General features: G+C 31.9%; 2 protein-coding genes across 8 annotated transcripts; one reads left to right on the top strand and one right to left on the bottom strand.

Annotated features, from left to right (window-relative positions):
* The first annotated feature begins 1,814 nt into the window (after positions 1-1,814).
* On the top strand, positions 1,815-20,605 carry LOC114930547 (rabphilin-3A). 7 transcript variants are annotated; one of them, XM_029302343.2, is made up of 11 exons: positions 1,816-2,122; positions 6,732-6,836; positions 7,310-7,445; positions 8,737-8,878; positions 9,796-10,326; positions 11,448-11,995; positions 12,065-12,243; positions 12,899-13,158; positions 13,237-13,383; positions 18,259-18,679; positions 19,148-20,605. In XM_029302343.2, exons 3-11 carry the CDS (start codon positions 7,375-7,377, stop codon positions 19,273-19,275), a joined length of 2,427 nt encoding a protein of 808 aa, XP_029158176.2. In that variant the 5' UTR covers positions 1,816-2,122; positions 6,732-6,836; positions 7,310-7,374; the 3' UTR covers positions 19,276-20,605. The 7 variants fall into 7 exon arrangements, with proteins under 7 accessions (XP_029158180.2, XP_029158176.2, XP_029158179.2 ...); XM_029302346.2 differs by having other exon boundaries at positions 7,306-7,445; positions 9,808-10,326; XM_029302341.2 differs by having other exon boundaries at positions 7,306-7,445.
* Positions 19,529-22,016, bottom strand: eIF2Bepsilon (eukaryotic translation initiation factor 2B subunit epsilon). Its single transcript, XM_029302348.2, has 2 exons — positions 21,135-22,016; positions 19,529-20,871 (listed from the first exon to the last, which is right to left on the bottom strand). Exons 1-2 carry the CDS (start codon positions 21,822-21,824, stop codon positions 19,642-19,644), a joined length of 1,920 nt encoding a protein of 639 aa, XP_029158181.2. The 5' UTR covers positions 21,825-22,016; the 3' UTR covers positions 19,529-19,641.
* Between the last annotated feature and the right edge of the window lie 756 nt (positions 22,017-22,772).

Below are 22,772 nucleotides of genomic sequence, written 5' to 3'. Positions count from 1 at the left end.
CTTGCATCTGAAAAATATAATAAATTTTTATTATTTTCTTGATATGCTATAGATTCTAATAGATAATTTTTACATACTTATTGTTTATCACGAAATATATTCTAATACATTCAATGTATTAATCCGAAAACGTTAAAACTGACGAATCTTATATTTATATCCTTTTTATTTTATAAATGATTATAAAAGATATTTTTTGAGCTTGTAACTAAAATGACTTAAACAATATATGATACGTATTATGGTAATCATCATTTATTATTGTCATTAGTACAAAAAATCTTTTTTATACGATAAATTATTAACATTAATGCAATTAAAAAAAAAATAATAAAGACAATAAGTAATCTCTTGTTCATTATGATGCGCAGTATATATATACATATTTATATATAGTAAAAAGTAAAAATCTCTTTGAGCAGCTTAAATAATCCATCTCCCTCCCAGCCAGATTCATCTATTAATTGTAATATTTCTCTCGTGATACATTTTCCCCGGACACGTTTTCTCGCTCGGAATATTTTCGCTCTCCTAGGACACAATCTTAGCAAGATATTTTTTGCTACCCTCTCTGACAGAGAATGACATGGACCGGCACGTGGCAAAATTGGCGCATGCTTACACAGCAGTGCGTAAAATTTTCGCTGCGTGACCTAGAATCCTGCAAGCTCGTGAGAAAGTCGGGCTTTTCCTGATCATCGACCCTCGGCGTGCAGACTATTGCTGCGGCAGCTGCGAAGTACGACACGTCAATAAGTACGATATAGCACAAGGACACCTGTTTGCCTCGAGCGGCATGCACGGCGGCAAACGTGTCGTTTGCAAATGCGTTACAAGCAACAATCGGGACGCGATTGCGAAGTTTACACCTAGTCGCGCGTGACGTACGAGAAATCCGTTCCATATTATATATATTTCAATCTCCATCTTTCAACACGATTATGTCAATCCTCCAGACTCACAGAAATAAAGTCTCGATCAACCAACCAAAGGTTAATAACAATTAATAATCGATTGTTGTGTAATTGCGATACATGTTTTTGGGATAATTAAAGATGCTCGTGATAATTATAAAGAGCTAGATATTCTATTTATAATAATTTTATATAATATAAAAATGTGTGCGCAGCATAAATATTTAAATGGAAAATGAGCAGTGAAGAGAAGTAAATTGAAGAAATTTAATCTTCCTTGTCACACTACTGGACTTTGAATACATTTTACAAAATTATCACGCAACCACGCGATAACAGTTTGTAAAGAGCGCCTATACCATTGTATTCCTCGCAGAATGCCCTACTTCTTGGCCGCCACGCGCCGTTCAATTTGCACGATTATCTAGCCCTGGTTGATACGCTAAAAAGTCGGTATATATATATATATATATATATATATATATATATATATATATATATGCGCGGAACAGTTTTAATCACGGCGAACGACAATGATAATGACGACGATGACGATGACGATGGTATATTGCCTCTGTGTCCCGGTTTTCTCCACGCCTGTTGCGCCCTGACAAGCCCTCTCTTTATTAGCCCCCTCTCTGTCGATCTTTCTCTTCCGCCCTCTCTCTTTCTTTTCCACCCTCGGTCGCCTCTACGACTTTCACCTGATCAACCCCTCTCGCGTCGCTCTACTTCTCTTTCCCATCTCATCCCTCTCTTTCGCTCTTACGCTTGGCGGCTTGATACATCCCTGCGGACTGTATACGAACGAGGGGAGAGCTCTCGCACCCTTCCACCCCAGCCAACCTTCTACCCTTCGCCGCTCTTCCGCCGGCTCTTCCACTGAGTGGAGCGCGCGAGTCAGTTACTGAGGTAGTGGCGACTACACACCATACACCAGCAGCAGCACCCAGTCAGCACCCGCTTGTCGGCTGGCGGATATCGTGGCAGCTCGTGGCAGCGACTCGCCACGGGGGTTCCCGGCGGACCGGCGCGACTTCGCGCGATTGCCGAGTGTTGCCACCGACGCGGGAACCCAGGGGAGAGCGCGCACTAATTAACGGCGATGGTTAATTGACGTGGAGCACGAGTCACCAAGAGCAATTAAGCGCGCGCGCCCGCGCGCCGACGCGACCAGTTGCAGCCTGTTGCAAACGCCGGAGTATGACGTGAGTTCTATATAGCTTGTTTTCCTGCACTTCCGTAACTTTTTCCTCGCGTCTTTCGCAGTCAATTAAGCACAGGATTTACTTTGTAATATTGGATTGTGAATTCATTTTATATCGATATAGAGTTGTGCATGTCGCGTTAAACGCGTGCAACACGTTATGTCACATTCTGTCATGTCTATATTTTGTGCAATTCAACATGCGTTCTCTGCACATGTCATTTTTCAATAATGATTTTAAGACTTTTCAGAAAAAATATAATAATTGTCTCAATGTTTAAATTTAGAGAATTTAAGCACTCTCTATCTCCATATGTCAAAATAGCACGCGTTCTTTGACATATGGAATGTTACTTCTCATAATCGTATCTACGTATTATTAACGAGGGTAAAAGTGTATTTGCCTGCTTATCGATAAACGTCAAACGCATTTACATTAATACTCAATCCATCACTATTGACAATTTCGATATATTAAAAAAAAAAGAAATTTGCGACGAAATATGCCACGTTACGCAAACTCTGCATAATTTATGCGCATAGCGTAACCGAGCGGACTGAATTACTTAATTACGAAGCTTAGTGCATAACGGATGGTACATTGCGGGGGATGTCACGACTGTTTTCGTCATTAATAAGCTGATGTGCGTTGAACACCAACGATACATATATACCTACACAATGTTGATACGCGCGTCACGAGTGTCGTCGATTGATCGCCAACATCGACGTAACGCAATCGCACTCGATTCGGTTCCTCTTTTTTGTTCACGAGAGACGACCATCTGCTACCTGTCACGCGGCAGATAGCTGCCGAGAAAAATAGAACGTTTATACCGGTAGAAAAATCTCGTCAGCTACCTCAACGTATACATATACATACGTGTCTCTTTCAATCTCTCTCTCGCTTTTTTACATCGCGTGTCGGAGCACCGTGCGAGCGCTCTTTAGACTGCATTTTCCAGCAGCTTTGTTCCTTTTTTAATGCGACACAAGCGCGTCGCATACACGAGCATGCCGTCATAATAAGAAAGGTGTAAAAGACTTAGAGAGCTGCGAGATATGCACCATGAGAATATCGATTCTCCGAGCAAATATAGCCACTTTCGTTGAAAGTTCCTTTGTTCCCTTTACCGCGGTGAACCATATGATAGCGTGCCGCGCGCACGATGAACAATAGTAGTAGATAGCAAGACGGCGCGTGAGTTTATTGAATTTTCCGCAGAAACTTATTGCATCCCGCAAATTTGCATTTGTGCGATTTACGTATATTGTATATCATCAAACATGAAAGATTCTAGCTCATACATCATCAGGAAATTTTGGACTCTTGTTTCATTTTTTTATCACATATGACCAGAGTTAGGTAATAACTAATTAATTAGTTAAAAGATAAAAAAAAGTTAAAAAGTTAATAACTTTTAACTTAGCTTAGTTAATTTAAAATGTATTAATTTTTAACTTCAACTAGTTATTTTTGAACTTAAACTTATTAACTCTTTTCCTAAGTTAAATTTTTTATCTCTAAATACCATTATATTGTCTTTTTATAAGTTATAAACGTATTATTAATTTTTATGTTCATTTGTCATCAATTGTAATTATCAAAAAATATATTTCTATATATATATATATATATATATATATATATATATATAAATATATATATAAAATCAAAATTTCTGTGTTATTTGTTGTTATATATTTCAAAAGAATTAACAAACAAAATTCTAATTTAATATAAATATTTTTAAAAATTAACTTTTAATTTAACTTCAGTTAATTTAATCTGAACTTAACTTTAACTGAGTGAATTTTTTGTTTATAAAACTTTTAACTTAACTAAATTAATTTTATAAGCAACTAACTTTAACTTCACTTAATTTAAACAAATCATTAACTTACCCAACCCTGCATATATGACATACGCGTGCACATTATATATGGCAGAATTTACAATTGTAATTAATATAATTTAATTTAATTTCAATTAACTAGTTCACTATCAAAGTATATCAGAAACGTTTTATTGAAAACAAGAAGGATTATATTTCTATATATTTTTCAAGATTATTTTATATTAATTTTACTTTATTTGAAATGTGATGCTTTGCATTAACAATGGTTTTTAAAAATCATCTGCAATAGCATTGTAGTAAACGTAATTTGACGCACAATAGAAAAGCTGTCTTTAAGTTATATTCGAGTCGAGAATGCTTATTGTTAGCGCGTACCTTTGAAATTAATTAATTATATAATGTGTGTACCAACAATTCGTACACACATATTGCGACATATGCGTATAATGATTTTATTCCAAGGCAACTTAATATTTGTCAAGGTTGCAATACCATAAAATGAAATACGTAGTAAAAGTTATATAAAAAAATAAAAACGTAGATATTTGAGAATCGCCAGACAGAATTAAAAAAAAAGTAAGACTCTTCTCTCGACTGTACTGGCAAATATTATTTATTAAATCATAATTGTGATTTAATAAATAATATTTGCCAGTACAGTCGAGAGAAGTCTTACCTTTTTTTAAATTCTGTCTGGCGATTCTCAAATATCTACGTTTTTATTTTTTTATATAACTTTTACTACGTATTTTATTTTATGGTATTGCAACTTTGTGCAAAATATTATTTATTAAATCACAATTGTGATTTAATAAATAATATTTGCCAATACGGTCGAGAGAAGAGTCTTACCTTTTTTTTATATATAAAAGTTAATACAAACGTTATACATATCCGATAATGTAGTATCAATATAGGCTGTACTGGAAAGACAATCATTGATTTATACTACTTTGTGAGCTAAAGTTTGAACAAAGTTCGAACAAGTTAAACGAAGTTCGCGTAAAATATTTTCCTTGTTGTATTCGCATTGCCTTGAAAAGCACGACAGCACATTATTTCCTACGTTTTCACATATAAATTCCTCATATATCAGATGACTCGAATAGTTCTCTTATAAAAGCCAATATTACCAACATACGTCAACACATTGCAATATATGGAGAGTCCCTGAGTGAATAAATCATATAAGCCAATAAAAAGATAAAATTTTAATTTATACACATTTCTGCGAAAAATTATAATACGTAAGATACAATTTTGAATATTTTTCATAAAATTATGAAAAATATTATTAAAATAAAAATGGATGAAAATGAATAAAATTGAACGGTGATAAAGCTTATATTAAAAAGGATTTACGTCACCGGAAATTTTTAATGAAATGAAAAATATATCAAGTCATACTGCTCCTCCATTCACAACAATAAAAAGTATGCTGCAAAAGTTTTTGTAACAAATTTGTGACAAACGATTTTTCACAAATGCTAAAAGTGGCAGTAATAGCAAGCAGATATTTTGAAAACCTTGAGGAATCGGTCTTTCGAGATGAAATAAAAGCACTAAAGCATCACTGGTCAAAAGTAGAATGAATTTCAGGGAGATTATATTGAAATATAAAAATATTTTCAAAAAGAAAAAACAATCTTGTAATATCAGGTCGTAAATTTTTAAATTATCCTCCTAATTATCCATCCGTTAACTCATATGAATATCATATATCGCTTCCTTTATTTTATCGTAAAAATTCGATAAATATGTGACTACTGTATGCAAAATTCACTGTCATCGAGATGATATAACATCGTCATGCGGAAGCATTTCGGAGCCATGTTTGTGGTCAGCGATACCAGACGTCTGATTTGCAATACATAGCCCCACATTTCTATTGACATTCCTCGAATATTTCTCATGTTCCAAAGCTCAATAAAATAGAAAAATTACGTCATATACAGGAAAATAAGCAAAAGAATGGAGAAATGCGTGGGTGTAACTCCTACGTCCGAAGAAAAATCTTTTGTAGCTGGTATCGCTAAGGCTGGGAGAGGGAAAGAAGATAATAATTCACGATATATATGTCGATACGCCCGCACAAGCTTGACACGTTAATATTCGTAAATAACAGAGATGTCGTTGAGTTGTGTTATACCACGACATTGGAATTTCTATTTAATTGCAAAGTATCCGTAGAGAAATCATTTAAGTGCTATTATTAAGTTTATTTCAACGTGAGTTTCTGTGCTGTATTGTATACATATAAGCTATGTGCAGTAATTTGTTTTATTTATTATATTTTATTATATTATGTTTTATTATTTTTTATCAAAATGTTAAGCAAATGTTAAACAAATGTTAAGTAAATTCTTGAAAGAAAAAGAAAAATCTTGAAAAAAAGACTTAATGTGAAATGAAAAAGAACTGTTTTCTATGTAACATTTTTTCTCTTTTTTGACACATATTTCTGCTATATTATATATATTATCTATTATTATTAAATCTACACGTGCTTTATTAAATAAATCTTATATCTCACGTTTACAATGATAAAAGAATTAAAAAAGAATTAAATTGACTGATATATCAAATTTTTGCAAAATGTCAAATTTGACAGTTATAAAAAAATACAATATATAGGTAGAAAATATAAATAAAAATATTATCAAGAAATACGCGTGTAAATTACTCTTTGTTATTGTGCAACCTTAATCGAATTCTAAATTGAGTTTGAAGAAAAAACAATTAATGTCGCAGAGGAACCCGTTAAGTGCTACTTCAATCTGCCTTGAGAAAGGACGAAGTTTTTATACGGCTTCCGCTGCTGCTATTTTTTTACAAATGATATCCATCAGATTAAAGGTTAGTGATTAATTTTAATGTTGTAATTCTTATTCATAATTTTTCTTGTTTTCTTTACGTTTTTTTACTTTTGAGTTTTAAATAAAATATCACTAAATATTATATATTTCTTTATAAGTATATAAATATCAGAAAAGTGCAATGATATTTCACTGCAGCTTAAGGCAATTAATTTTTTATATAAATTTAAATACAATTAGAATCTACAACAAGAAGTCCATATTCATGTTTCATATTCAACGTTAAATATGGTCGTCTAATTACAAGTTGAAGGCAATGTAACATAATAATATAAGATGTAATATAATATTTTACATAACAGAAGCAACTTTTAAAATTAGATTAATGCATTTAACGTTTAATATAAACTGCAAATATAAATTTATCTTAGAAGCAAAAATAAATAATACAAAAGAGAACTTGTGTAAACTTATACATATTTGTAGATTGCATATCTTTATTGTTGTAGACAGACTGAAATTCTACGCGAAGCAAATAAAATAAACGGTACATTACAAACAAAATAACTCACAGTGAAATGGATGAACCAATATCACGAGGTGGCAGGTGGGTTTGTCCGAACGATCGGCATTTGGCGTTGCGAGCAAAGTAAGTTTGAGAATTTATTTTTATCAGTATTATTTTCCAAGTAGAAGCCAATACTTAAGTAATTACGCAAATTAATACAATTGCTTTATATCTAAGAAGAAAACACATGGAAAAATTTGTCTGTGATTTGGATGAATATTTTAAATATATTGTAAAACTGAAAATAAAAGATTTTTTTTATAAATGCTTTCTCGCTCAGTCAGGATTGAAACAACTCTTTGACATTAATTAAATTTGATCTGGAACAAAAATATTGCTGAAATTGTAAAAAAATATTTTTGATATAAAAGTTCTGTAACTCATTTAATGTACTTTATAACATGTAGTGTATAATGTGTAATGTCTAACTTTCTAACTTTGATATTTATGATTCGATAAAAAATGCAATTATTAAATATTAACATTAAAATATATATTAGCATAAAATCATTAAAACCTATGTATAAATATTGAATTAAAGCTTAAAAAATTTCACTAATTAAAAAGATGGCAATATACTAAATTGTCAAAAAAATCAAAATCAAAATTGGTAGATATCTTTGCCGAAAAATCTTTAGAAACAATTTTTGTGGAATATCACTTTGACAATGTTTGGTTAAACTAACTGCTTGTTATAACGAGATTATGTTACCCCTCTAGAGAAACTTCGAAAATTCTGATACTGAGTTTATTTGATGTAAATTTAAGAGATAATTTGTTAAGTTTAAAAAGCACACCCTCAAAAGATTTACACTTGACACATTTTATTCAGCTTTCTCTCTCTTTCTCTTTCTCTCTCTTTTTTTCTTTTAAAAGAAATAAAAGTAAGTAAAAGAATATGCTTCAACAATTTTATAATATTTATCAAGTATTAGTCAAAGAGAAAAAAGAGAGAGCAAGACAATCACAAATTATTACAAAAACGTGCGCTATAGAAATTAACTTCAAGGGTTTGTTTCAACCTCTAAACACACAAGAAAGCATTTATAAGAAAAGTCTCTTATTTTTATTTAATTAATTTAATTAAATTAAATTTAATTATTTACTTTTATTTAATTTTCGTGAATGTATTCAAAGCTTATTAAAAAAATATTTTCATGGGAAAATATTTCTTTATAAGTTGACATTTAGATTCGTTTTATGAATAAATTGTACTGTAAAGAACGTGTTTATAAAAAATATAATTTCCATTACTAATACTGCAAGTATATTATAAAATATTTATAAATAATAAATTTTAATAATTTACTTTATATGTATGTGTAAGTGTGTGTATATGTACAGTACATAATTAAATTCATACATGATACAGATTGCGAACAGGATGGTCCGTGAAAACGGGATCTTTTGAATCCCACGGATGGGGAGACTATTCAAATTCTTATATGAGCGGTTCTAATCGTTGCGGACAATCCTTCTTGCTCACTGACGATGAACGACAAAGCATTATTCAGGTAAATATTTCTCATAATAAAGCAGTATAAGAACACGTTAAAACCTTTCTTACAATTTTTTCATTATGCTTTAACATAAAACGAATTTTGATACGCGATAAAAATTAAAAAACTAAATAAGTTTTCTTCCTTCCACAACATACACATTAAAAAACATCATATTACATTTAATAAAGAAACAATTTATCAAGTGCTGATCTGAAATAATTAATGATGAAATATAATATGATTATCCATATTTAACGATTAAGATAATGATATGCAATATTAAATATTTAATATATTCAAGAAAACGCCCACGTAGGATTTCCGGATCATTTGTATGAATACTAAATAATTCCTAGGTTCTTTCTCCCTCGTAATCAAAAAAGGATCCGTAGCAGTATAACCACGCTTCTCTTTAATTTATTTTATGCAATTTTTAGCCTTTCATCTCTAAACCGTAAAAACCATGTCAATAATTATACTTAATTAAAATCACACAAAATTAAAATTCATTAAACAATATCAATATCCCAGGTAACTGACGTTATTAAATGTCAGAATGACGTCATTTTGAGGTTTAATGACGTTAAAAAGACGTATGCTTGCTACTTGGGATGCTTCAATATATTTAGGTTTTAATATTATAGACACACAGGATATAGATTTTATGTTTATTCGACAATATGAATAATAATCTAATTAGCGTAAAATGTATTTATAGCGAAGAAAATTGAAAAGAGATTTACGATTACGTCGTCCACATTTTTAAAAACTTGAATAAATAAATTCTGTATTCTGTACAGTTGAAGACATTAGATTTATATAATCCAATCTTTATAAAATTCTTAGAAAGGTCGGATAGCATCGTCGAACAAAACCTTCTAAACGATTTTATCAGGATCAGATTGATTTCGATTTTTGGTTCCAAGTAGATGTTTCTACAGGTGATACAGAGAGCCGAAGCTCTGGATCTGTCAGAGCAGGAACGAGTCGGCAGACTCGTCGAAAGATTGGACAATATGAAGCGGAATGTATGCGTCGTAACGTCGATCAGGTCGAACGAAAGGCGCGGTTGTGGAAGCCGGTGCTCCGGTGGAGCTCGTTGTGTTTGTTCGTGTGCACTTTGTGGCGAAAAATTTGGCACAGTGCTGGGGGCGAGTGCAAACCTCTGCAAGGACTGCCGCAGATACATCTGCCAAAAGTGCGGCATCGAAGTCACGAGACTTAATCTGCCGAAAGGAAACGGCGACAAAAATGATGCGAACGTTTCATCACGTAGCTCATTGCGTCTCATAAGAATCGCTCAGGAACGAATGGCCGTACAAAGAATCATTCAAAGATCCCATGGCAACGCGCAGAAGCAGTTTCTCTGTCGGATCTGTGCCGAGACCAGAGAAATGTGGAAGAAGAGCGGCGCTTGGTTTTTCAAAGGCATGCCAAAGTATATTCTGCCAGAGAAGAAGGTATGTGAAAAAATACACAATTTCTTCATTACATTATACTATAATTATACTATACTATATTATATTTTCGACTGTGCATTTATGCTGAATTTCAACATTCGAAAATAAATTTTTAATTATCTTCGTTAATTTTGTACTAAATAGATTTTTAATTATTTTCGTTAATTTTGTACTAACACTCTCAAAATTATTTTCTGTTGAAAAAAGATTGTTTAAATTTAAAAAATCATACATTTAAATTAAATCGTGTTCTGCGAAATTAAAATTTCACGGAGAACTGGTTTTTTATAAAGAGCTGTTAAGCTGATATACTATGCAATTAAATTAGTTATATATAAATACACAGTTTATTTTTTTTTATTTTATATATATGGTCCTTTTTTAAAGATATTTTACTGGGAAATTCATATCAAAAAATTGTTTTAATCTTTTTGATTTCAAAATAAAAAGATTAGAATACTATATATATCTTTTCATTTAGTAGGTTTTAAACTTTTTGAAATCAAAAAGATTAAAACAATTTTTTGATATGAATTTTCCAGGGATTTTTTATAAAAAAGAATTTTCATTCAAAACTTTTATTTAAAATATTCGAATCTGATTTCTGACATTAGTTAAATTAGAATTAATCTAGAATTAGAATTAGATCTTCTACCTATTCATTGAAATAGTTTTCATACATGCCATCAGAACAGATGCAATCAGGATATTGGAATACATTGCAACCACATTCGCGTAAAGCTTGTTTTACATATGACAGAAATCGAACAGTATCTATCCATGACACGTGGCACTCGAGTTTCACTGATTTCATATATTGACGTACATGTGCTATATATGTATATATGTGTGTCTCGATATTTAATCCTTCTTTTTCGGTAAACCACGAACCATACGAACACGTGTTCGGTTTCTGCTGGTCTCCTATCAATATCAATCAATATCATGAATATAACAAATTTTAATTGACTATTCTTCAATCGACCAATCGTTCAAAAAATATTCTGTAAAATGCTCAATATATTGATGGGAATATTAATACAAAAATCATTGATAAATTTAATTTTCTTTTTTCCCCCGAGAGCTCTATCGACACGATAATAATATAAAACGTTACGTAGGAGCGCGGATGGTCTCGACCTAGTCACAGGACGTCAACGTGGACGATAAACAAATCCGCAGATTCAACCGATGCTCAAGATTCCTCATCCGACGACGATGCAACGCGACGACTCGCGGTAAATCGCGGTCATTCGCCGACGAATCTGTCGAGCAATCGCGAAAGCACCCCTACCAAACTGACAATCTCTAGCCCCGCGACCAGCACCCCGTCGCCGAAGAGTCCTCGAGGAAGGCCGAACGGTCTGTCACCGGGATACCGCGATGATGCCGGCTCCGACAGGCTAGACAAGTCTTGTCTATCGATCGCGTCACAATGCAGTCGACTTTCGCCCACTGGTTCGATCGGCACCCCTCGATCGAAAACAAGTGGCAAAAGTCCAAGCAGTCAGACGGAACAACATGTGTCCTTCGAGGACATCTTCGTCGACGATGAGAAGGCCAACGAGGCTGACGACGATGAGGAGGAGAACAGTGAAAATGCGAGTACTCCGAAGGACGCTTCCACCTCTCTGGATCGATCGAAGGGCACTCAGGTACAATCTCTCAGGTAAGTAAGGATGGTGACAAGCGGGGTGGAGGTTTGAACTTATACGAGGAATCGTCATCCCCTATGCAGACTGAAGACCCCGGTGACGCCGACCACGCCGGTCAAGCGGTTTCAGACTATGAGCAAGAAATGCTTCCTCGAGAGAAATGCGGAACGGAACAAGTCTTGCTCGGATCAGGACAGTTCTTCCAGCGGGACTCGCAGCAACAGTCAAGTCAGGGCGTCAAGAACCCCGGAAAGCCCGAAAGGTCAATCAAATCGTTTTATTAATATTAAAATTAACTGTGTGTGTGCTGTCATTTTGAAGAAAAAATTCAAATTAATTTAATATGAGAAGATTATTGAAGAGATATTTTAATCAACTAACAAGCGCAAATGACACAAATTTTCATTTAATTAAATTAATTTAAGTTTGAAACTTAAACTTATCGAAGTGTTATTAGATATTAATATATTATAAACTAAATATTACGAGAAACATAAAAGTATCTCGCACTAATCTTATGTAAAAATGGATTTCGATTAAATCAGCTGGTTTTTTATATGTTGTAGCTTATAATCTGCTGAAAAAATGTAATAGCTGCGAAGATAAATATAATGTACAATTATTGCGTTACAGCTAGTCTTATTATCTATTATTTAGCTTTGAGCACATTTAAATTTTTTATTCAGTAGATTAATTACATCTTTTGTTCAGTAGGTCATAAGCTACAACATATGAAAAAATCATGATTTATTGAAATCTATTTTTATATAAGATTAGTGCAGGATATTTTCAGTAGAAGAAAAATCGTAAAGGAATTATATGTAACAATAAAAAATCCAAATAGTTTTTAATCACTTAATTTGGACAAAATTTCAAATTGAACATTAAAATAATGATATATTAAAATTGAAACACAGAAACGGGACAAGATTATGGGACTCTCGAAGTCTCCTTGCGATACGACCCGGCCGATCAGTGCCTCCAGTGCAAGGTGGAACGTGCACGTCGTCTAATACCTATGGACATCCAAGGCCTCGCCGATCCTTTTTGCAAGCTGAATATATTGCCCGTAGGAAAAATAGCAACGAGCAGCCGATTGCGAACAAAAACGGTGCACAAAACGCGCGACCCGGAATTCAACGAGACGGTGAATTTCTACGGAACGACGGAAACCGATGTATAAATTATTATAATATATGATTTATTATTTTGTTCGGAAATAAATTATAAATATACATGCTCGAAATTTTTTTAGATCTCGAGTGGCAAGGCATTGCACGTCTTAATCATTCAGGACGACCCATCGGGTCAGGACTTCCTGGGAGAAGCGAAATTTCCTCTACACGAATTGCAACCATATCAAACGAAACATTACAAAGTTTCTCTGCAGCCTCATTATCCGGTATGTTGATTACAGAAAAAATACAATAAAGATTATCTCAATATTACATTCAAAGTAATTGCGTTTCAGATTATATACATTTTTTTATACTATACATAGAGAAAATTTTTTCTTAGAATTTACCTTGAAAATCATGGTAATTATGAAACAATATTGTTAGAATAATTTTATGAGTTTCTCTGCTTAAATATTTAGCACAACAAAAATATTAATATGTACATAATAAATTAACTATGTACATGGTAAAATTAATCGAACATATTTTATATCTTATTGTGGTAAATATTTGATCAAAGAAATTCATATAATTCTTCCAATATCATATTGTCCCACCATGATTTTCAAGATAAATTTTAAAAGAAATTTGTCTACATATGTATTAGTTTACTGAAAAAATTAAATTAAGAAATATTTGTTTTGAAAAGCATTTTCTTATACCAAATAAATATTTTTCACATTAAATCAATATTAGTTTTAAATAAATGATTTATTTGGTAATATTGAAATATACTTATTCGTATTCAATAAAATTTTTAGTGTTCTAATTGATGCGGATGTTATTAATTTCACGACAAAATGTGTGAAATTTAAAACATGAGAAATTCTAATTACGAATTAAGTTGTAAAAAAATAAGTTTTATTAAAAAAATAACAAATGTTATTGAAAATAAATTAATACAATTGTCGCTCGTATATTGAAAACAAAGTGATAAATATAAGGCCAACTTATCGAGCTGAATATTCGAGATGTTCAGTCAACTACCATTTATTACATGTATAAATTATAAAACTACAGTCATTATATTAAAACTAACGCAAATTACAATCATTCTATAAACGTTTCGACCGCACGCGGTCTTCTTCAGTATAATTATTGAAATATAAATTCTTACAATTCACATAATATCGAAATTTAATTATAGTTATTCAGAATCAAGAGTTTTTGAGTAATTAACGCGTGTTTCAATCCGTCCTGTCCAACAATGTTCGCCTCGATATGATCCCTGATTTTGTTCAGATCTCGGATAGTTTCATCGTTAATATGCGAGAAATTAACCCGTTCCGTAGGCGCTGCGATTTATAAAAAATTACCGATCAACGCATGTCCAAATTATAATATGTATCCCCTACAATTGGTAGTATGCTTACCTATCATCGTTCTTCTTGATAATTTTGCTACTTATTAACAGTTATTAAGGATGACACATAACAAACCAACAATACAGAAAGACAGCTCATTTTAAACTCTACTTGATCGGAGAGCGTGCGTGTTTATATATGATCTAATATCTATGTTTTACTCGTTAATGTCCTATTTGTCCTATTATTATTTCTTGTTCGCTAATATATCCAAAATATCAAAATACGACTCGCTAAGTAACTCAGTATCTTTGTTTAAATTTAGTCCATTTTTTTGTTCCTTGATATGTAGCATCTCAGAAATGAGTCTTTTATAATAATTATTTTCGTTGTCCATGATCTTAACATTGTCCCAATTAAAAGTATGATGTTCATTTATTATGTGTTCAGAAATTACTGAATGTTTCGTTGAGTCCAACCTAATATTATTTTTATGTTCTTTTATTCGCGTCTGCAATTGCCTCTTTGTTTGGCCTACATAAGATGCATTATAATTATTGCAACTGATCTTATAAACCACATTCGAATTGCATAGATGTTTAGTTTTATCTTTCTGCGCTTTAATAATATTATCCAGTTTGTTGAGACATCTATACCCTACCATACAATTTTTATTTTTTACCGAGGAAACAATCATTTCTGAGATCCCATCTATATACGGAATGACAAAGAATTTTTTATTGACCGAGTCATTTCTTATACTTTTTGTTCTTTCTATGTTGGCCTGTCTCTCTATAATGCTCCCCTTAGATATGATGTGTTCTATCCGATGATTAATTTTGTTAAAAATCAGATCAAGAGGGTAACCATTGCTTCTGAGTATATTAATAATTAACTCCAAATTTTTATTAAAAAATAGTGGATGTGATAGCAATAGACATCTGTCTACAAGGTTATATATTATTCCTATTTTGTGGCATAGTGGGTGGTTTGAATAAAATGATAACGTCCTTCCTGAGAAGGTTTCTTTTTGATACCAGTCTATATATATTTTGTTATTAATAATTTTAAGTGATAAATCTAAGAAATTCAAGCTATGGTTAACCTCTTGTTCGACCGTGAATTTAAGTCTTTCATGATAGTTGTTAAAATTATTCACAATCTGAGTCATATTAGTCATAGAGGTGGCCACTATTATGTCATCCACATAACGAAAATAAAACAAACATTCCAAATTCAACGCTTTGAGAACTGTATCCTCAAGATCTTGCATAACCAGGTCTGCAATAATTGGTGATAACGGTGACCCCATAGGGGTCCCAAACGTCTGTTTATAAATTATGTCATCAAATGTAAAATATGTAGAAGTCAATATGAATTTTATACCCCCCAAAAATTCGTTTTTCGGTATTTTAGTATTTATTCCAATGTGATCCCATCTATCGTTAATACCGTCAATCGCAAGATCCAGAGGAACGTTCGTAAACAAAGACACCACATCCAAGGAAAACATCCTATCATTCTCATCAATCTTTTTACCAGACAATATGCTGTACAAATCAAAACTATTATTAATATGACTTTTCGCTTTGGGTAGACTAGTTCGTAAGGTGTTTTGTAAAAACGAAGCCAGCGAGTATAGAGCTGTATCAACCGATGAAACTATGATTCTAACTGGATAGTTTTCCTTATGGATTTTAGGTAATCCATACGCTTTTGGAAGGAGAGAATCACTACAACGTAATTTATAATATTCGTTTTTTGAAATATAATCTTCCTTAAGCCATCTCTTCAACAAATCATTCAAATCGTTCTCTATTTTTTTGCACGGATTTTTTTTAACAATAGTGTAAGTGTTGACATCTTTTAAAACGTTTTCCATTTTAATTAATGAAAGGCTCGTATAAATTAAACAAAATTAAACAATCATATATAGTAGGCCAACTAAACGAGCAAATAAATAAGATGTAAAAATTTTTTTATTAATAGTTAAATCATTAAATTAACATTCCGTTACAGAATCGATATAAATTGTAAACGTTTCGACTGCACTACAGTCTTTATCAATACATAAAAATTAAATATTAAAATATAAAGTTAGATGTTAAAAATACAAAGTTAGTTAAATATTAAAATATAAAATTGAAACGATTCTTCGCTGTTGACCAATAGATATGCAAGGCGATTGGTCTGAGATGCCAAGTTATGCGACATTTGAGCATGATTATCGTTTTAACAAGTCCTTTTCCCCGATATTTCAAGTGTGTGTTGCGAAGTCTGAATATTAGGGTATTCAGACTTCGCAACACACACTTGAAATATCGGGGAAAAGGACTTGTTAAAACGATAATCATGCTCAAATGTCGCATAACTTGGCATCTCAGACCAATCGCCTTGCATATCTATTGGTCAACAGCGAAGAATCGTTTCAATTTTATATTTTAATATTTAACTAACTTTGTATTTTTAACATCTAACTTTATATTTTAATATTTAATTTTTATGTATTGATAAAGACTGTAGTGCAGTCGAAACGTTTACAATTTATATCGATTCTGTAACGGAATGTTAATTTAATGATTTAACTATTAATAAAAAAATTTTTACATCTTATTTATTTGCTCGTTTAGTTGGCCTACTATATATGATTGTTTAATTTTGTTTTCCATTTTGTTAATATAATGAGATCTTTCCATTGCCACCGTAGCATTACCCTTGTCCGCGCGTGTGAATAGAACATTCGGATTGTCTTTACAAAATTTTATTAAATCTCTGTGTGCACCAAGTAATTTTTGTTGACTTACGTCATTTTTATCCTTCGTGTTCAGAAGTTGTGCAAATTTTTGAACCGCGATATTTCTGATCGTTGTGAGATTATTAATATTATTTCGTTTGCTATTACTCTCTATGTCCTTGATGAATTCATGTATCGCTGTTTTTTTACTAATATTCGGAAGACAGAATTTATCACCCATTTGCAACAGATTAGAAACGTTAGGCGGAATGTCTGTGTTGGAAAGATTAACAAACCATTTTTTATTAGTATTTTCCAAAGGGTTAATTGTATCATTGAGAAATTTATTGGCTTCTATGTGTATATTGATCTCCTTGGCATCATTAGTGATTGCCCTGAGAGAATTTTGTGATATTTTCGTCGGTTGTGAAGTTTCAAAATGTAAAGAACAATGTATATCTATAGGTTTGATGCTGTTGATATACTTATAGTGTTGTTTTCTCTTAAGCCAATTGAATTTCTTTTCGTGTGCAGTAACCAATCTGTTGTGGCAATTTTTAAAAGCAATGTTATGATGTTCGAAAATTCTATTCCACGCGAGTACAGGTAAACGATTAAATAACCCGCTGGTGAGATGAAAAATCCTATTTTGTAATGACTCTACCTGTCTATGCAAATCAAAGATTTCAATGCTCATCGCATTTGTTTTGAATTTGTACAACATACTATCTAGTCTTCTGATCGATCTGTGATGAAAAACGTTAAATGTTATTGAATTTATTTTCAACAAATAGCTATGTAAAGCTATGTTGATCAAATACGTATATGTCTGTTATTTAATTCAAATTAAATACTGATTACAAAATTAATTGTTGTATTCAGTAGAACGAATATTTCATTTAAATATACGCGAGATTTAATTTATTAAATACATATTAATTATTCATAAAATAAATGTTATAATCCGTGAACAATAGAGTGCAAAATGCAAAGAGGGAAAAAAATCAGCTTTCTCATGTGCTTATCAGCGTATATACAGTATATCGATTACTTCGATGCAGGTAGACAACGAAGAGGAAATTTGGGGCATATGCTCAAGCGGACGCGGGCAGATTCAGATAAGCCTGAATTATTGTACTCATCGACATGCGCTGCTGGTCACGATACATCGCGCTACGAATCTCCTACCCATGGACAGCAACGGATTTTCTGACCCATTCGTCAAGCTGGCCCTCGTCGAGAATGCGACCGACAATCATCGGCAGCAACGATTCCTAAATTACTCGACCGCTCGTGCTACCGCCAAAAAGCTGAAGAAGGCAACCGGTCGCAACTCGCAGAATACGAGCATCAGACGAAAGACATTGAACCCAGAATGGAACGAAGAGTTCGCTTTCGCGACTCGCTTGACGGAGCTGATGAAGCTCACGTTATGCCTCTCAGTATGGGACAAGGATTTCGGCAAGAGTAACGATTACTTGGGTACTGAGCTATTATATTAGCCACGGTTTTATCCCGTGAATAATACTTATACCTTGTAGTCTAAATGCGATCAAAACAATGCTTAAATTTAATTAATTAAATTTAATTAATTAATTAATGTGCTTTAAATCAGAATTTAATTACTATATCTATATATTATATATTCATCATATTATTAAATACATATCATTGAATTCTAATAAAGAATATATATAGTAAATATCTGGATTAATATAATCAATTCAGTATTATTAACTATATTATATATATATATATATATATATATATATATATATATATATATATATTCTCCATTAGAATTCAATATATATTTATTTAATAATACGATAAATAAATAAATATATATATATATGTATGTATGTATGAATAAGTAATGAAATTAAATTCTGATTTACGCGTTTAATAAAGTGCCTATATATATGTGACACGTGTCTGCATAATTTCCAGGCGGCCTCATGTTGGGTTGCGGTAGCAAAGGAGCACGTTTGCGGCACTGGGTAGACGCAATCAAATTTCCGGATCATCATCATTTCTCGTGGCATAATTTGGCGGAGATGGAAGTACCTATAGAATAATAACTTCGCCTTAGGAAATGAGTTCAGAAGGTCAAGATTAAACATGCGCGAGATATGCGGGCTTTATCATTATGCTGATATACGTACGCATATACGCATGCATGCATGCATACATACAGAATGATATACTTAACGTAAATTACCGATTTGGTGTGTGATTTACCGTTGCTCAAAAATCAAGTATTATAAAACACAAAAAAAGTTGATATAAAAAAAAACAAAGAGAAGTTGACAAATAATCCCCCTATTACAATTTTTGTACAATGCGTTCATATATTATGTGCACTATATATACAGTTTTTCTTACCATTATACAGCCGTTTTATTTTATAAATTATATAGGCGATCTTTCTAAATAGAGTATCTTTAATCATTATCGCTTTCAGTAGAATCTTCCTCCGCCTCTCGTAACCATTTGATGAATGGCTGGACGGAATTTCTCACTTTGCTGTGAAGCACATCCGCGTCCTCGCTAGTGGATTCGTACCACTCTAAAATTTTCTCTTCCGACAGTATATCACGATCGTAAAACTGATGCAACAGGTGTTGCGTATACGGGAGCAACTCGTCGGTCGTACTAGCAATATCTTCTATAGCGCGCAAACAATCATCTTGCGCGTCTTCATTTTTAACATAATTCAAAATAATGGAATTGAAATAAGTTATAATAGCTTTCAGATTCTTTTGATAGTTCTGACTATTGACGAGAGTTTTTGTTTCAGAAAGATAATGTAAAGGCAGACTGAGAATCGCTTTAATGACGTTGTACGTCACTTCGCGGATGGTGACGTTATACGCATATCTCGAAGAATTTATTTCTAGAATTAAATTTTCGCATTTAAGCTTATCCTGATAACCACGTAATAAACTATCGATAACTTCAGACAAGAACATATTCGTGTCGTCTGGAATCGGAGAATCACGCTCGGAATCCTCTTCGCTGCTAGAGGATTCTGTGGAGCAGCCATCACAATCAGCTACTTTGTTGTTTTTAAAATACAAAAATTCATCGTTAACACCAAGTTCTGACATTTTAGTCTTAGACACGCCGGATGATAGAGACTCGACAACGATATCGATGTATTGACTATGAGCAGCAACATCAATTCCAGGACATAATATACATCCATCTATTTGACTAGCGTACCTGATAATGCAATTTGGAAACAAGATACTGTTCACAATAGTACAATTATCCTTGATTCTAATGTTCGAAAAGATATACGAATTACGTATATTAACATTACTACCTATAATACAATGATCTGCAATTACAGATCTTGTAACTTTAGTATTATTTCCTAACGTACTATTAAATCCAAGAATACAGTCTTTTTCCAAAATGCAACCCTTAGCAAGAGCAGTTTCATGTTTATATGTGCTCTGCGGCATGCATATAAAATTCTTCAATGAAGAAAAAGCATCTGCCACCAAAGGGAAAGTATGCCTACGTAAAACATCTTGAGTAAGCATATGGTAAGCCTTCCATGATGTAATTGGCAAGGCATAATCCTCGACATCTAACTGCTGCCAATAAATTCTCGAGTCTAATATCTCTTCATTCATCAATACCCCTCGAATAAAATCATCCATAGTCTAAAAAAATATTTTAATATATTTACTACTTTATTTGCTATTATATATATTTGCTATTATATAAATATATTTATATAATATTTGCTATTATATAAAAATATATTTATATAGTATTTGCTATTATATAAATACTTATGACTACTACTACTACTACTATATATATATATATATATATATATATATATATATAGTTATTACTTATCACAATTAAAAATAATGCAAAATTTGATATTTTATACAACAAAATAATTTAATTTAATTACCTGAAAGTCAAAATTGTCAGCAAACAGTGGCAAGACAGACGGTGAACATAAATAAATATGAGTATCCAAGTAGCATGTGTTGAGCTCTATTTCGTTATGATCAAGGAACCAGTTTAATTCCAGCTTTATTTTCTTTTCCTTGTTCTTCAGTTTTGTATAATACAGTATTTTGTTGCTGCTTTTATCTGATACAACCAAAGAGGTTTCCTCATTCATGTAAGAATCCTTCGTTGAACCAAAATTTCTTAATACCATGGTCATGGCTGCTCCTTTATCTTTCTCGACTTTCAAACAATGTGCATTGAGCAGGGTTTTAAGATCTGTATTAACAAATGTATTTCCTCGAATCAGTATAAAGTATCCTCTGATCCAGCCCTTTGTATCAATATCTCGCAAAGCATCTCCAAGGGAGCTACAGCCATCGGAAATGATTAAAGAGATTGTAGTTCCTTTGTAATCCATTTCTTTCACGTATTTCTTAAGCAGATCGACATGACTGCTACAGTAAAGGAATACTTCTTGTATTCTAGACTTGATCAATGTTTCGATCATATAATCGAAAAGCGGTACGTTTATCACCGGTATCAGAATGCTCGGGAATATATTTTGCGATGGTGATAAACTTGTCGTAAAATCATCCGCAAGAATAACAGCTTGCAGAACATCCTTCTTACACACTTTTGATGTCATTTCAATGATTAATAAATTTAGTTATTAATAGTTCACTCTAGTACATATGTGTAATATTTCGTTGAGAAAAAAACATAAAATAACCTTACAAACACGTAAAAATTGCTCAAGAAAAATAGGAGGTTAACTTTAGCGCCACCTGCCTGTCTACTTTCAAGTATGACCATAGACATAGAATTTATAGTAGAGTAGCAAGTTTAAAAAAAATTTCATTTTCCTTGGTCAATCAAATCTTACAAAATCGATGCGCGCAAAAAATATGTATAATTTGAATCAAAATTTAAATAGGCATATATATATATATATATGCACTTATTCTTATAATCTTATATCAATAAGAATACATAGGATATGTATCAATATCTATAACATAATGATTAATTCGTATATACATTATAGATCCTAACATTTAGAAAAATTAATTATCGCTTTAAATGACTGAAACTTTAATTAAAAAATGAAAGAGCGGGTTTCAAAATACACGTTCTTATTAAAGTCAATTTTATCTCTTTAGGAAATGTTTTAATAAATAATTTTATATATATAAAAACTTTACTTCTTTCTTTTTTAAAGATAATCATTATACACATTTAAAATTATGAATTAAAATTATAGAAATATATATGTATATAAAATCGCCCAGTTGCAGATTTTTAAAGTGAATGTGTATTAGTAAAAATGTAAAATGTTTCCATTTCAGTTCTATATTCTGTTTGATATCTTATAATTTCATCTGTTCTATACATCTATTCTTTCTGTGATATATGTGCATATTTTTAATGTAATAATCATTTTGAGATAACAATAAGAACTAACTACAATCTACGATCTACATCTATATACCTACAATTTTGAGGTAACGTGAACTAACTACAATCTATGATCTAGATCTATATTTACCATCTACATCTACACTGAAAAAAAAATTTGTAAATTTAGTAAACCTTT

This window comes from Nylanderia fulva, unplaced genomic scaffold, assembly GCF_048542155.1.
Source record: "Nylanderia fulva isolate GAGA-0341 unplaced genomic scaffold, ASM4854215v1 Scaffold21, whole genome shotgun sequence".
Lineage (NCBI taxonomy): Eukaryota > Metazoa > Arthropoda > Insecta > Hymenoptera > Formicidae > Nylanderia > Nylanderia fulva.
The sequence above is the reverse complement of the archived record's forward strand: the minus strand, read 5'-3'. Positions and strand labels throughout refer to the sequence as shown.

Bases quoted from the DNA above. Each gene is read 5' to 3' on its own strand.
- LOC114930547 (XM_029302345.2), top strand. From the start codon at position 7,375: ATGGATGAACCAATATCACGAGGTGGCAGGTGGGTTTGTCCGAACGAT. The intron at 12,244-12,898 runs GTCAATCAAATC...ATTGAAACACAG, and splicing joins AACCCCGGAAAGCCCGAAAG to AAACGGGACAAGATTATGGG. The intron at 13,384-18,258 runs GTATGTTGATTA...ACTTCGATGCAG, and splicing joins CTCTGCAGCCTCATTATCCG to GTAGACAACGAAGAGGAAAT.
- eIF2Bepsilon (XM_029302348.2), bottom strand. From the start codon at position 21,824: ATGACATCAAAAGTGTGTAAGAAGGATGTTCTGCAAGCTGTTATTCTT. The intron at 20,872-21,134 runs GTAATTAAATTA...ATATTTTTTTAG, and splicing joins CTGACAATTTTGACTTTCAG to ACTATGGATGATTTTATTCG.